The 12182-nt window shown below is 40.7% G+C and overlaps 1 protein-coding gene across 9 annotated transcripts in view; it reads left to right on the top strand.

The window, feature by feature from the left end:
- Positions 1-12182, top strand: part of RIPOR3 (RIPOR family member 3) — a 124243-nt gene that overhangs the window by 98073 nt on the left and 13988 nt on the right. For 7 of the 9 annotated variants that reach the window (XM_061441616.1, XM_061441613.1, XM_061441619.1 and 4 more), the window contains 9 exons: positions 228-374; positions 3184-3262; positions 3832-3855; positions 3982-4035; positions 4751-4900; positions 5480-5543; positions 5941-5984; positions 6704-6829; positions 8981-9126. In XM_061441616.1, coding sequence (XP_061297600.1) covers positions 228-374; positions 3184-3262; positions 3832-3855; positions 3982-4035; positions 4751-4900; positions 5480-5543; positions 5941-5984; positions 6704-6829; positions 8981-9126 — 834 coding nt within the window. Of the gene's footprint in view, positions 1-227; positions 375-3183; positions 3263-3831; positions 4036-4750; positions 4901-5479; positions 5544-5940; positions 5985-6703; positions 6830-8980; positions 9127-12182 lie in introns of those variants that run through there. The other 2 variants (XM_061441620.1, XM_061441621.1) reach the window with 2 other exon arrangements.

Below are 12182 nucleotides of genomic sequence, written 5' to 3'. Positions count from 1 at the left end.
TAGTGAAATGATTATTATTGAAGCCACAGAAAGCTTGCAGCTTTTCTGCACTAACTTTTCTGCCTTAACTTTCTAATGTTATCTGTGAAAGTTTTCTCTGCTTTTTTGAGTAAAGGTATATGGGATTGGACATACAACTTGTAGCCTGGAAGCCTTGTGGCTTAGGCATCTTTTCTCCTAGGTCATAGGGTTTGCATCTTTCCCATATTTCTTCTCTCTTTCTACAGAAAGTCTCTCGGCAGAAGTTCAGTGAGATCAAGAATGTCACTGAAATCCCCCAAGGCTTATAACTCCCTGCAGAAAGGGGCAGTCATCTGGGATCCAAAGCCACTGCAGGTGAAGAAAATTTTTGAAGCTTTGAAGAAAGGACTTAAGTAAGGACTTTTCAAATATTGTAATTTGCCTCGCCCAGTTGTGCTGCTTAAGTCTGTATATCACTGTTCTGTCTCCATCTCTAAACAGATGTAATGACTTTCCCAGACGCTGGCTTGAGACCTTGTATAACAAGTTTCTTTCATTCTCAGACAGTCTGCTTGCAGACAAAATGCTGTGATGTTTTTGTTTGTTCCTAGCTTGTAACAGTTCTCTGAAAAGGCAGTGACAGATCAAACTCTGTAGGGAGATTCCCCATCTCTTGGGGAGCAACTGAGTTCTCCCTTGAGGAAGGGAGGCTTTCAGAGCATGCAGGGTGGCAGGCAGGAAGTCTGCAGATCAAGGAGAGACTTGGATAGGGATGGGAGAGCCAGATCTGGGGGGTGATTGGCAGAATGCTTCTGGGAATGGAATTGTGTAGAGTTGCTTTGACTCAAGAAACTGACTTAAGACCAAGTCTGAAAGTGAGGGTGTGTCCTGCAAGGACACAGTGGGAGGCTGGTTCATAAACTGTTCCTATTCTCCCTGTGCTAATTAGAGCTAGATATTCTTGTGGGTTGGGTTTTTTGTTTGGTTGGTTGGTTTTGTTTTAATAGACTTCAGCTTTGGAGTTCAGAAGTACTCTTTCCTCTCTGTGTGCCTTGTTGTAAGGGAAAGGTCTAAGCAGATCCACCTGAAAACTTCAGGTGACTTGAGGTGATGAAACAGAGCTGTAGTACAGCTCCATCTTCTTATGGCAATGTAAATAACATTATCTTGCTTTAAATGTAGCACTGTTTTTTTTACGGTTTATATGCATAGCAAATGTTGCATCAGTACAGACTTCAGTGAAAAGGCCAAAGACCAATTTTGTCCATTGTCTCCCATCTGGCAGAAGTGGGATGCATGCATCAGGCACAGTAGAGTTCAAAGGATGGGCTGGCAGCCTGAATTTAGGGTATTCTGGCTTTGGGGAAGCTGTCAGTTACCTCATAGGAATGCTGATATGGCAGCTATTATAAACCAGGCAGGAAGTGTGGTAAGTGCTGTTTGCCTCCATCAGTGGTTGAAACTCATCAACCTTTAACCGAGTCCTCAGATCTTTTTATATCAAAATACACATTTTGCATCTTCACAGTTGATGTTGATGGATCTGGTCTAATATTGTAGGAATACTTACACCCTGAAGTACCTGTGGGAATATAAAATACCTCTCCTTGGATTTGTAAACACAGTAGCTCTTTCTGCTGGCATCCTACTAACAGTATGTTACTAATTCACGTATGTTACTGCTGTCCTCAAAATTTTGCTACTATATTAATTCTTATCATAGTTTGTTTTCTTAAGCAAAGAACATAAAACGTGGTGTAATAATAGATCATAAACTTAGATGTGTCACATTTTTGTTCTGATAAAAGGCTATAAAGTCTTAGCCCTAAAAATATCAGTCAATGTCTTATTAGTGGATTTTGATTTAAATCAAATAGTGAAACCAAATGTTTTTGCAGAGTTTAGAGTTTATCAGAGCTTAGGGAAGAGAAACCATAAAGTGAATCGGAATTTGTTCCCAGTTCTGCAGTGAATGCCACATGGTCAGATTCCTGCCAAAACTGAGGAGCTAGCTAATTGACTAACCTACAGAAAACAACTGTATCAAATAGCAATGTAAAGTCCAAATTTTAAGTAGATGCAGACTAAGTCCACTTGGTGCTGGAGTGATTTGAATTTTTAGTACAGAGCATGTTTTATGTGCCTGTTGCTTTATAGCTATAGAAAATAACTCTTCTGTTAACCATCTGGGTACCGTTTAATCAAGCTGGCAATACTAACATACTTAAATCTAAAAGTGAGGAAGCTTTTCTAAAAGGTAAGTGAATTCTGTTCTGCTACCAGCCTTGGCTACTTCTGCACTGAGCCGTTAACAGGCAAGTGTAAAGAGCAGACCACTCAATGCTGGAGCCACTGGCTGTCTTGGGGAGCTGGTTTTAAACAGTAAGAAAAGTAAATGCATCAAAGCAGATGTAAAGAAGTGAAATTGTCTAAAACAAAGTTATTTTGACTGCTCAGAGACTGTGTCTTATAATGTAGTATTTACCAAGTGACTCTTTTTCTCTTTTAAGCACAAGAGGAAAAAGTTACCTAAGTGTGCTCTGTATTAAAAGCAGAGTTGGAAGAAGATAGTCTAAGCAGAAATAGGTTAAGTCCCTGTGTGAACTCCTAAGGGACAATCCTTGCTTGCAAGCAACTCCAGAAGCCAACTGGCACCAGCTGCTTCACACCTTGCAAAATAGCTCTAATTCTGGAAAATGTAATGGTTACATTAAGAAATTCTCATGTACTAAAAGGTGCTATTCAGCTGTTTGCTAAAACACTGAATATGTCCTGCCTTACATATGGAGTACTTCTGTGAGCTTGGCTTTGTAGTTCAAGTGTTTCCTGTTGCAGTTCTTTGACTTTGTAAGATGGAGTTGGTGGCCTTCTTTAATTGCACTGTAGCATCCAACATCTTGGAGGAGTAAAAAATATTGAGGGGGATTCCTAATGTACAACATCTTTAAATGTCAGATAACAAGTAACCAGCAACTTCTGGCACTTGTGTACAGATGCTCCTTGAGGAGTGACTTTGCATTTAGGGTGATTTCCACAGACAAATGCCCTTTCTTGTCTGTTGAGCCATATCCCTTTATATAGCCATTCATATCTCTAGAGAGTAAAACAAGAGAAGTTTTCTAACAAAGGATGTTGCTTTAACTTTCTGCTGAAAAATTCTTTGGGGAGATGTTATAATGAATGCACCAGAAGAATGTAACACTGGGTTTTATTCCTCTCCAGTGAATACTTGGAAGCACACCAGGCTGAACTGGATTATCTTTCTGGTCGACACAAAGATACAAAAAGGAACTCCAGATTGGTAAGATGCTTTTAAGGTTAAATACTTAAATACTTTAAAAATAAAGCCACAAAAGTAGATGTTCTCTCACACCTGGGGCTTCAGGAACTGACTCTGGATGGACAGAAACGGTGATAAAGACTGGGTTTGATTTTCAGTAGCTGGTGAATGTGTCCTTCATTCTGTTGTGTTCACAACAACCTGGAAGTACCTTCAGCAACAGGGGTAATGAAAAGACAACTCACACATCCAACTTTGCCTTTCCTTTGGGAAATAATAACTAGATTTAAAAAAAAAAAATGGAAAACCCAAAACCTCCCATGTGCCATCACCAATGTCCAGGTCCTTGTTATAGATGGTAGCAAGACTCTGTCTCATTTAAAGCATCTGCAAAGAGAAACCAACCAACCATGCACAGAAAATGAAACTACTTTTAAAAATGTTGGCATGTCTCCTTGTAGTAAATAATGCATCTTAATTTAGTGTAACTTCAGATAAGCCTTGTGAGTCTCTAAGTCAATATGAAAGTATCATTAATATGTACAAAATACACGTGCTCTTCTGTTCAGCCTCTGCTATTTTCCTTTCAGGCTTTCTACTATGACCTGGATAAGGTAAGACTATTGAGGATGAGATGAAATGTTGCAAACAGTGAAAAATGGATGATGTGTCTGCTGTGTTACTTAAAGGCATGTTTAAGAAATACTTTCTCAAGACCCTCTCTTTCCCTTCTTCAAAAGCAAATCCGCTTGGTGGAGAGGTACATCAGAAAACTGGAGTTTCACATAAGCAAGGTAAGGGGGTTTTAGATCTTGCACTGCTACATAAGCAAGCTGTCTAAACAGAAAATATTTTAATTCACCTGAAGGGGCATAGTGCTGGGTCGTCCTGAAAGCTGTAACCACTCTTTTTACAGGAGGAGGGGAGTTTTATTTATTTATTTTCTTGAATGGTTGGATTCAGGCTGAATGTTGAGCACAGCCCAACCTGTGTTTGCCTGTGAAACCAGTTTGTATACCCTGTCAGTTTATTCAGAAAATGCTGCTGCAAGGAGACTTACATGTTCTCCTCCCTCCCCGCAAGGGGCCAAATGGGCAGTCCTGTGGAGTCAATGTCTGCTGTCTGCCCTCTGCTTCCAAAGGATTGAAATCTCCTTCCTGACATAGCTGTAGGTGTTTTAATCTGTATTGACAGAATTGGTTTCTTGCTGTCCAAGCAATTTTTTTCCCTGAATGAATTGTTAGTCTACTCCTTGTCTTGTAGTCTTGATAGCAGCAGAGCTGATTGTTTCTCAATATCCCATGCTTTTGTGCAGGAATGTCTACAAACTGTAGCACTCTTATCAGTCTGTAAAACGCAGGAGCTGCAGCATTGTGCAATGCTGTGATAGTGGGATTTTGTTGGTGTTTTTTTTTTGCCAGGAAAGACTGCTGATGTTCCTTTCCAAAACTTACTAAATCTGCCAGGGTAATTCTTGTTCATTCTTCCCCTACCCTCCAAATCTTACAGGTAGAGGAACTCTATGAGGCTTACTGTATCCAGTGCAGACTACGAGATGGGGCTGCGAATATGAAACATGCCTTTTCCTTGTCTCCTTCCACCAAAGCCTCCAGAGAGAGTCTAGTGGAGCTTTACAAGAACTTCCAAGAGTGCACAGAGGTAGGGAATACTATACATGTATAATGAAGACCAGAAAAAGCATACTAGGTCTTAAAGCTGGCTTTCTTTTTAATGATGCAGGTTAAAAACTTAACCTATAAATGAATTGCAGGTATGTAATGTGAACTGAAGCTTGTGAGGTAAATAAATGCCTTACAGGAAAGCTCTTGAATTCTGTGCCTCTCTTTTTTTTTGCCCCAGTTCAGCTTGGCCTCATGCATTGGCAAAGACAAGTGAAAAATCCTTTGAATTTCTGCTTTAATACTGGGGTCCACTATGACTTCTACTAGAAGTAATGGGATGAAAAATGAATAATGAATAAGCTATGCTATTTTTACAAAACAAGTAGTGGAAGGTAACTGGCAGTGAACTGCTGAAGTAGTTACATTCTTCTGTGGAGCAACATCATAATTTTCTGTCTTAAAAGTAGCATGAATGGACTCTTTATCAGCCTCCCCTAGTGAAGATCTTACTGTGTGTCTAGTAAGAAAAGAAGTCATTAAAGAAAATAGCCTTTATGGGAAGGTAGCAACTTTGTGCTGCATTTCAGTCATAGTGACTGTTCATTCCTCCTTCTAGGACATGTGCTTTATAGAAGGGGCATTGGAGGTCCATTTGGGAGAGTTTCACTTGAAGATGAAAGGTATGTTCATTTTTGTTTCTTTCAAGAATCATCAGTTGATTTGGGGTTTCCTATGTAACAACCTGATCCACTGAGAGTACACTTACTTAATGGCAGTTGCTTCCACTGGCTTTCTGGATCAGACCCTTAATAGAACTTTGGGAAATTAATGTTTGCTTTGGTGCCATAAACCATGTCTGCAATGGTATCTATACTTGAGTACAAAATCTGACAAGCTTTCTTTCTTTAACTCAATTAATTTTTGCCCTTCTAAGAGTAGTTTGGGCCAGTGGTGTAGCTTCTGCACAGTTAAGCACAAGGGGGTGTTAGCCAGGTAGTTGCTTTATTTATTGCAAGCTGAGGCTTTGGGGGACATTGTAAAATGCTACAAGTATTAGAATTTTCCTTCTCTTTTCAGGGTTGGTGGGCTTTGCACGTCTCTGCCCAGGGGACCAGTATGAGGTGCAGTATACAGCAATTCATTTTGTCCTTTATTTTACTGCTGTGAGTTTGCAGTGGAGGAACAGGAGAGCAAAGGTGCAACATGTGTAAGGCAGGCAGGAAGTGGACTGTGATAAAACTGCACTGTTCTGATGAGAAAAGTGCTTTAGCACAGTCACTAGTTACTCTGCTCCCTGAGATTGAAGAGGGAAAGGTATGATTCAAGTCTTAGGGGGTTTAAAAGACTGCAGTGATTGTCTGTCAAAGCCAACCTGTCAGGTCTTTGTCTTCAGAGTTGCTCTGGAATCAAATAACAGTTGCTGTCTGTTTCTTGGAAGGTTGCCTTTGGCATGATTTGAATGCGTCCTAGTATCTTACTGGGTTGCCCTTGGCATGATTTGAATGCATCCAAGGATCTTACTCGGTTGCTTTCCTACTTCTAACAGTTCCAAATGAATTCCAGTGTGCATTCTATTTCAGTACCCCTACACTTACTATGCAACATAGCTTTGCAGTTGTTCTAGAATGGGTGGGACATGTCATTTGGTACTGAGTTCAAGTGTTAAAACCTGCAATCTGAATTTCTGCCTCCAGTTTTCTAGCTTTATGAAAGTTCCTAAATGTATAGTGATCAAAGGAATGGCTTCACTTCTGCAGTACTGGCACAATGTGAGGCCTGTGGATTGAAGGGAACATTCTGGAATATGTTGACCCAACATAATTTTCTCTTTGGTTTCTAGGTGTTTGTGCGACTGGGGCGCCAAAAATGGAGGTTGAAAGGCAAGATTGAGACTGATGACAGCCAGACATGGGATGAAGAAGAAAAGATCTTTATACCAAATCTCCATGAGAAGCTTGAAATCAAGGTGTGGTGTATAATGGTTGGATTGGAATCAGTGGGTTAACAGGTCTTCTACCATATAACTGACCCGTTAGGCTGCCAGATATTTGTCAAACCTCTGAAGTAGTTTGCTTTTCCTAGCCAGGTAACAATGGCAGTTAAGCAATGTTCTGCCTACTGAACAGACATCTACTTCTGTTTTTCTTGGCACTTGTAACTGTATTGGTGCATCTGCTTTCCTGTGTTGCGGAGTCTGGTATATGTGGTTGGTTATGTATGTTTGTTGTGTGTGGTTGTTTTGTTTTTATGTCCTAGATCAATATCTGGGATTTTCTAAGGTGAAGTCTAGATGTGGATACAAAAAGATGTGTATGTAGATATTATTTATGACCCATGTGGAATATTAACTCCCTGGGGTTCTGTTCTCTATTGAAAGAGAATTGCGTATATGGAAAACATTATTGCATGTGTGTATGGTTTGACTCTGTAGTTTAAATGTCCCTTTCTCTGGGACAATGCAGATTCTGTTGTTGTATTTTAATCTAGAGATGCTCCGTATCTGCAAAGAACCAACGGCACTTATGCACTGGTACAAACAGTCTGTACTTGGTATCTTTATTTAGGGGAAAAAAAAGCATCAGAACTCTAAAGTGCCTTAGAAAAATCATATCCCTAACAGTAAGGGCCCAGTGCTAGTGGCCTGTGATGTGAAGGTGACACATTATGAGTACCCCTTGAGGGAAGTATGTAATTTTCATAGACCCTTGTGCAGCTGCCTTTGGCATTGGTTCTGGTACTTACCTGGCAGGTGGAGTTAATCCTTAAACAGCATTGCCACTGTAGTCTGGCATCTCTTGTGGGCTGGACACTGCAGCGTGACTCCTGTCAACCTAAAAGGAGCTGTGATCGAAGGCTGTGCTGGATCCTATTCTACTAGGAAACAGTGCCAGTGCAGCGTTTAAAGTTTTGGCAGCTCTGTTAAAGCAGCTATTTCAATGTTCCCCTCCAATCTGGCAGCAAAACTGGGTTACATAGGAGAGACTTTTTGGCATCTTGCCCTAACAGCCTTTGGAAATGTACTTATAATGCATTTTTTTTGCTGCCACTGCACAATGAATATCAGGTGAGAGGCTAATTCAGATCCCCATTTTCCCATAATAGCTGTAAAGCCTTGTATTACTTTGTGTGACAATGATAGCTTTATTCTTTTTGTCAGCTTATGAAAAGACTTTCTTAAGCTGACTAATGTTCTCCACACCCTCCTGCTCTTTCCACTTTGTACTTAATCATCTTTGCCCAGTACAAATACATAGCAGGCTTAAAATTAAAAAATAAAATTGAGAAGTGCCAAAGAGTGTTCCAAGAGGAGCCTGGCAACATAATTCTGCTCCACCTTAAAGGAGATACAGGCATGGAACTAATTCCTAAGCGGACTTCAGTCGTTTATTCTCAGACTCTGTGCTGAGTGTGATTTATGTGTTTCTGAAACAATTTGATCTGCACTGGAAGCATGTGGAACTAAGCAAGTGTTTGACTGGATTTGTCATTTGGTTTTTTAAGTAGCTGAAGAAGCAAAGTGCCAGCCTGGGGAAAATGCAGGTCTGCAAATGCATTGCCAACACACTCGGAGCCACCTGCAGAGTTGGAGGAGAGAACTGACACAGTTCTGATTTTGGTCCTCAGCTGAGTTTAGGACAACTAGAATCCACTGTGACCTTTCAGACAGTTGTGCTTCCAGATCCTTTAGGCAACTGAGCTGACATAGTCTAGTGTAGGTAGGGTAATATACTTCTCTGTAATACAGATTTTTTTGACAGTGTTGTTACAATGTGTAGACAGGCTAGACTGTACTAATAGCAACTGTCTGTATGTATACCTCAGCTAGAATTTCCAAACTTCAGACTTAATTTTTCTTAAAATCAGAGTCCACCAAATTCTCTTGTCAGATGTGCTGCACAGCTCTCTCCCCAGCTTTTCTCTCCTCCTTTCTAGCCATTTACAACATATTCCTTGTGGGGCTATTGGCTCTCAACAGTTTAGGAGCCCAAAACTGAGTATTGAGGTTTTAAGTTTGTTGTGGGCCTCGGAGCAGATCTGAGCCTGAAGTGTTCTTCTTTCCATGTACGTGACTGAGGATTGTCTGATAAGATGAAAATGGATGTGTTTGTCCCTGCAGGTGACAGAGCTACGAGGACTGGCCACTATTCTAGTTGGTGTTGTGACGTGTGACAGCATAAACTTCTTTACAACCAAGCCTCAGGCAATCATTGTGGACATAACTGAACTGGGAACCATCAAGCTACAGCTGGAGGTCCTCTGGAAGTAAGTACAGCTTCAGATAAAGCTGGAGCTGAACAGTTGAAATAAATTAAAGGCTCCCAAGTATCTCACTTAGTAGCATTCAACATCATAGTCCTCTTTCTATTTGCAGAGCAGGTGCACTATATAGCAGCCCTGTGCTTCCTCACAGCAACCCCACCTCCTGTGCTTGATCTGTGGCACCAGTCCTTGTGAAGGGGAGGGGGAAAGGGACAGAAGCTGTGTCTATCACCCTTTAGTTCTATGTGTTGATGTTGCTAGAGCCATGGCTAGCCATGTGAATTGATAGATAGTAGGCTTTTACTTAGCTTACCACTTAGCTTCAGAATGAGCATTCAAGTCTAACTCCAAGCAATGCATGTACACCTATAAAACATGAACAGTTATTTTAAAGATGATGAAATAATACTGAAAATAGCAGCTTCTATGAACAATGAAAAAAATATGTACTTGCAATTTTAGGACAATCACTAGTACCAGGCCACAATTTGTCAAAAATGAAGCTTTCCCAAAGACTTAGTACCTTTATATTTGCACTGTGATTATTACAGTTATCAATATAAGGTCTGTTTGTGCACTGCAGGGAAGCTTGGTTACAAATGCACTTTTAAAATAGCTGAGGATTTTCATGGTCCCTGTGATTTGTTAAATTGTTTTATAATTTGAACCTGTAAGTCAATTTGTGTAGTGGATTATTGATGTTATTAAAAGCAAATTCTGACTTTTGTGGGCGCTGCACTGGAACTTCTTCCTCAGTCTCTGCACACCACCATGGATTTTTGAGGTAGTGCTGTTATTTCTGCTTTATGGCACTGTCAGTCCACACTGTGTGTCTTGTCTGCAACAAGTCAAAACTTCTTAACCTGTTTTCCATTTACTCTTGTTTGGGTTAAATTTGGCCATCTTAGTGATGTGCCCAGTGAAACAGCAGGCGCTCTACACTTGTACATGGCTTAATGCGGCCCTCAGTTCTTCCCAATTCAAAATGGCAAAGAAACATTTGCACGCACCTGTGTGATAAGGACCGTCTTAAAAGGCCACTTTGTGATGACTTGTGGATCTAGACTTGTAGATCCCGGAGAAGCAGAAACCTAACAGTGTTCAAATGAGCAAGGGCATGGAGCTGTGCCTTGCAGGCCAGATGCATCCATGGCTCAGCCTTATACAGCTGTTGAGTCTTTCTTGGTTTTTAAGAATTGCCAAAAAATAACAAAGCTTGTGTATGCTGAATGTGTGATCTGCCAAATATGCCCAAAGAGATCTTTCAGTTAGAGAAAAGTTTTCCTGCCCTCAGGGTAATGACCAAATTATTTTATAATCAGACTTGGTTTTTAATACCTGTTTTTGTTTTTCATTACCTTTGGAAGCATCGTTTGACTTAACCCTTATCACAGTCTTTTACAGCCACCACCATGAGAATGCCGCAAGTTTTTCTGTTGCAATTGCTGTTCAGGTGCTTTGAGGTTGCATTTCTGGGGTTGGGGGAAGAAAAGCTTTGTTGATCAACAGACTGTTTTTTGAAGGTCTTTTGTGCGTGCTGTGGTTCTTGAAATTTACTATTGATTTGTACTTGCAGTTGGGCTGAAAAATGAGTCTTGGCAGCAGCATCTGGAAATTACTTTCAAACATACTCATGGTTCTGAGTTGATGAGAAACTTGCACAACAAAGTTTTGCCTGCACCCATTGTTTACAGCACCTTTTCCTCCTGAGATCTAACACTGGGCATCAGTATATGTTTTGGTGAGGTGCTGCAGCTGCTCTGAGACTTTTGAGGCTTCTGTTTCTTATTTGAGAAACTGAGCCACTAATTAGTTGGGTAACAAAACCTCATTCCAGAAGCTTGCTGTGATCTTGCATTGTATTCCCTATGAAACTTCCTCTTACTCATGCCAAGTTATGCATGTATTCCCCCTTGAATCTGAAAGCAGAGGTATTCATGGCAGAGTTATTGCAAACCGTGGGGAGTGGGGATGGTGCAAGTTGCATTATGTTTAGGATTTTTTTAAGTAAAAGTAGCTCTTAAAATGACAGCCCTTTTAGGTGAAAGCCAATTAAAGTATTATGTTGTTTTGACATTTGTATGTCTTAGGATTGGGGAAGGAAGGAGAGAAGAGGGGCATAAGAAGATTTACAGGCTGTCATACTTCCCCAGCAAAGTCTGATGCCTTTATTTGTCATCATTCGCCCTTCAACAAGCACACACCACCAAAGCTTGTCTTGGCTTTAATCTAGATGTGAAGTGATCAAAAGCTCTATGCACCTTTTCAGAGCAGAAAGGACTGCAGACGGAACCCTCTCCTTGCAGAGGCACTCTTGTAAAGGAAGTCCCTTTTTCCCTGATTTCAAGCCGAACATAAGCTTCACCTGTGCAGTGAAGAAGAAATCCTTTATTGAGCAGGGTTTAAAATCTGGTTTTGCCCTAATATGGGAAGTGCTATACTGAGAGATGACGTGTTCAGAGTCTGGAAGAATTGCTTTTACTCTCTTCTTGTTAACCCACACAAATGGCATCTAACAGATCAATTCACTTCATCTGCTTTTGCTGAATCTGTTTGACTTTCCTCACTGTCAGTATCTTGCATAAATAGTTATGCACAGAAATTGTTCTTGCAGAAGGCACTATTTGAGGAAAAAGCCCTTCCTATTCTGGGATATTGCAGTTTCTCAGATAATGGCTTGAATCTCCAAAACAAATTCTATTTGTAACTAAATGTATATTTTTTAGAAAACTACAGTTCCAATTCTGTTGCCCCTTGGTTGCTGGAGTAGCTCACAGCTTAGAGCACAGCTTTTGCTCAGTGAGATGGGCAATTCTGTGGCATTTGGGACAACCATCACTCAGCTTTAGAGCTGTCAACAGCAGAGCTGGGAACAGGGTTAGTGGTGACACGTTTTCTTTTAGGGTTAATCCCCACTTGGAATGTTTCAGTGTATAAGAACTCTGTGTCTCTGCTGTGTTTAAGTTTGGTGAAATGCATTGGTATCCTACCAAGTGGGTTCTCCAGAGCAGCTCTGTGCAGAACTGGCAGGCTCCTCTTTGACAGCCTGTTTGCTGAAG

The sequence above is a fragment of the Pezoporus flaviventris genome, unplaced genomic scaffold (assembly GCF_033815535.1).
Source record: "Pezoporus flaviventris isolate CSIRO_AGI_PZ_B2104156 unplaced genomic scaffold, CSIRO_AGI_Pfla_v1 ptg000213l, whole genome shotgun sequence".
Classification (NCBI taxonomy): Eukaryota; Metazoa; Chordata; class Aves; order Psittaciformes; family Psittacidae; genus Pezoporus; species Pezoporus flaviventris.
This window is presented reverse-complemented; position numbering and strand designations above follow the sequence as displayed.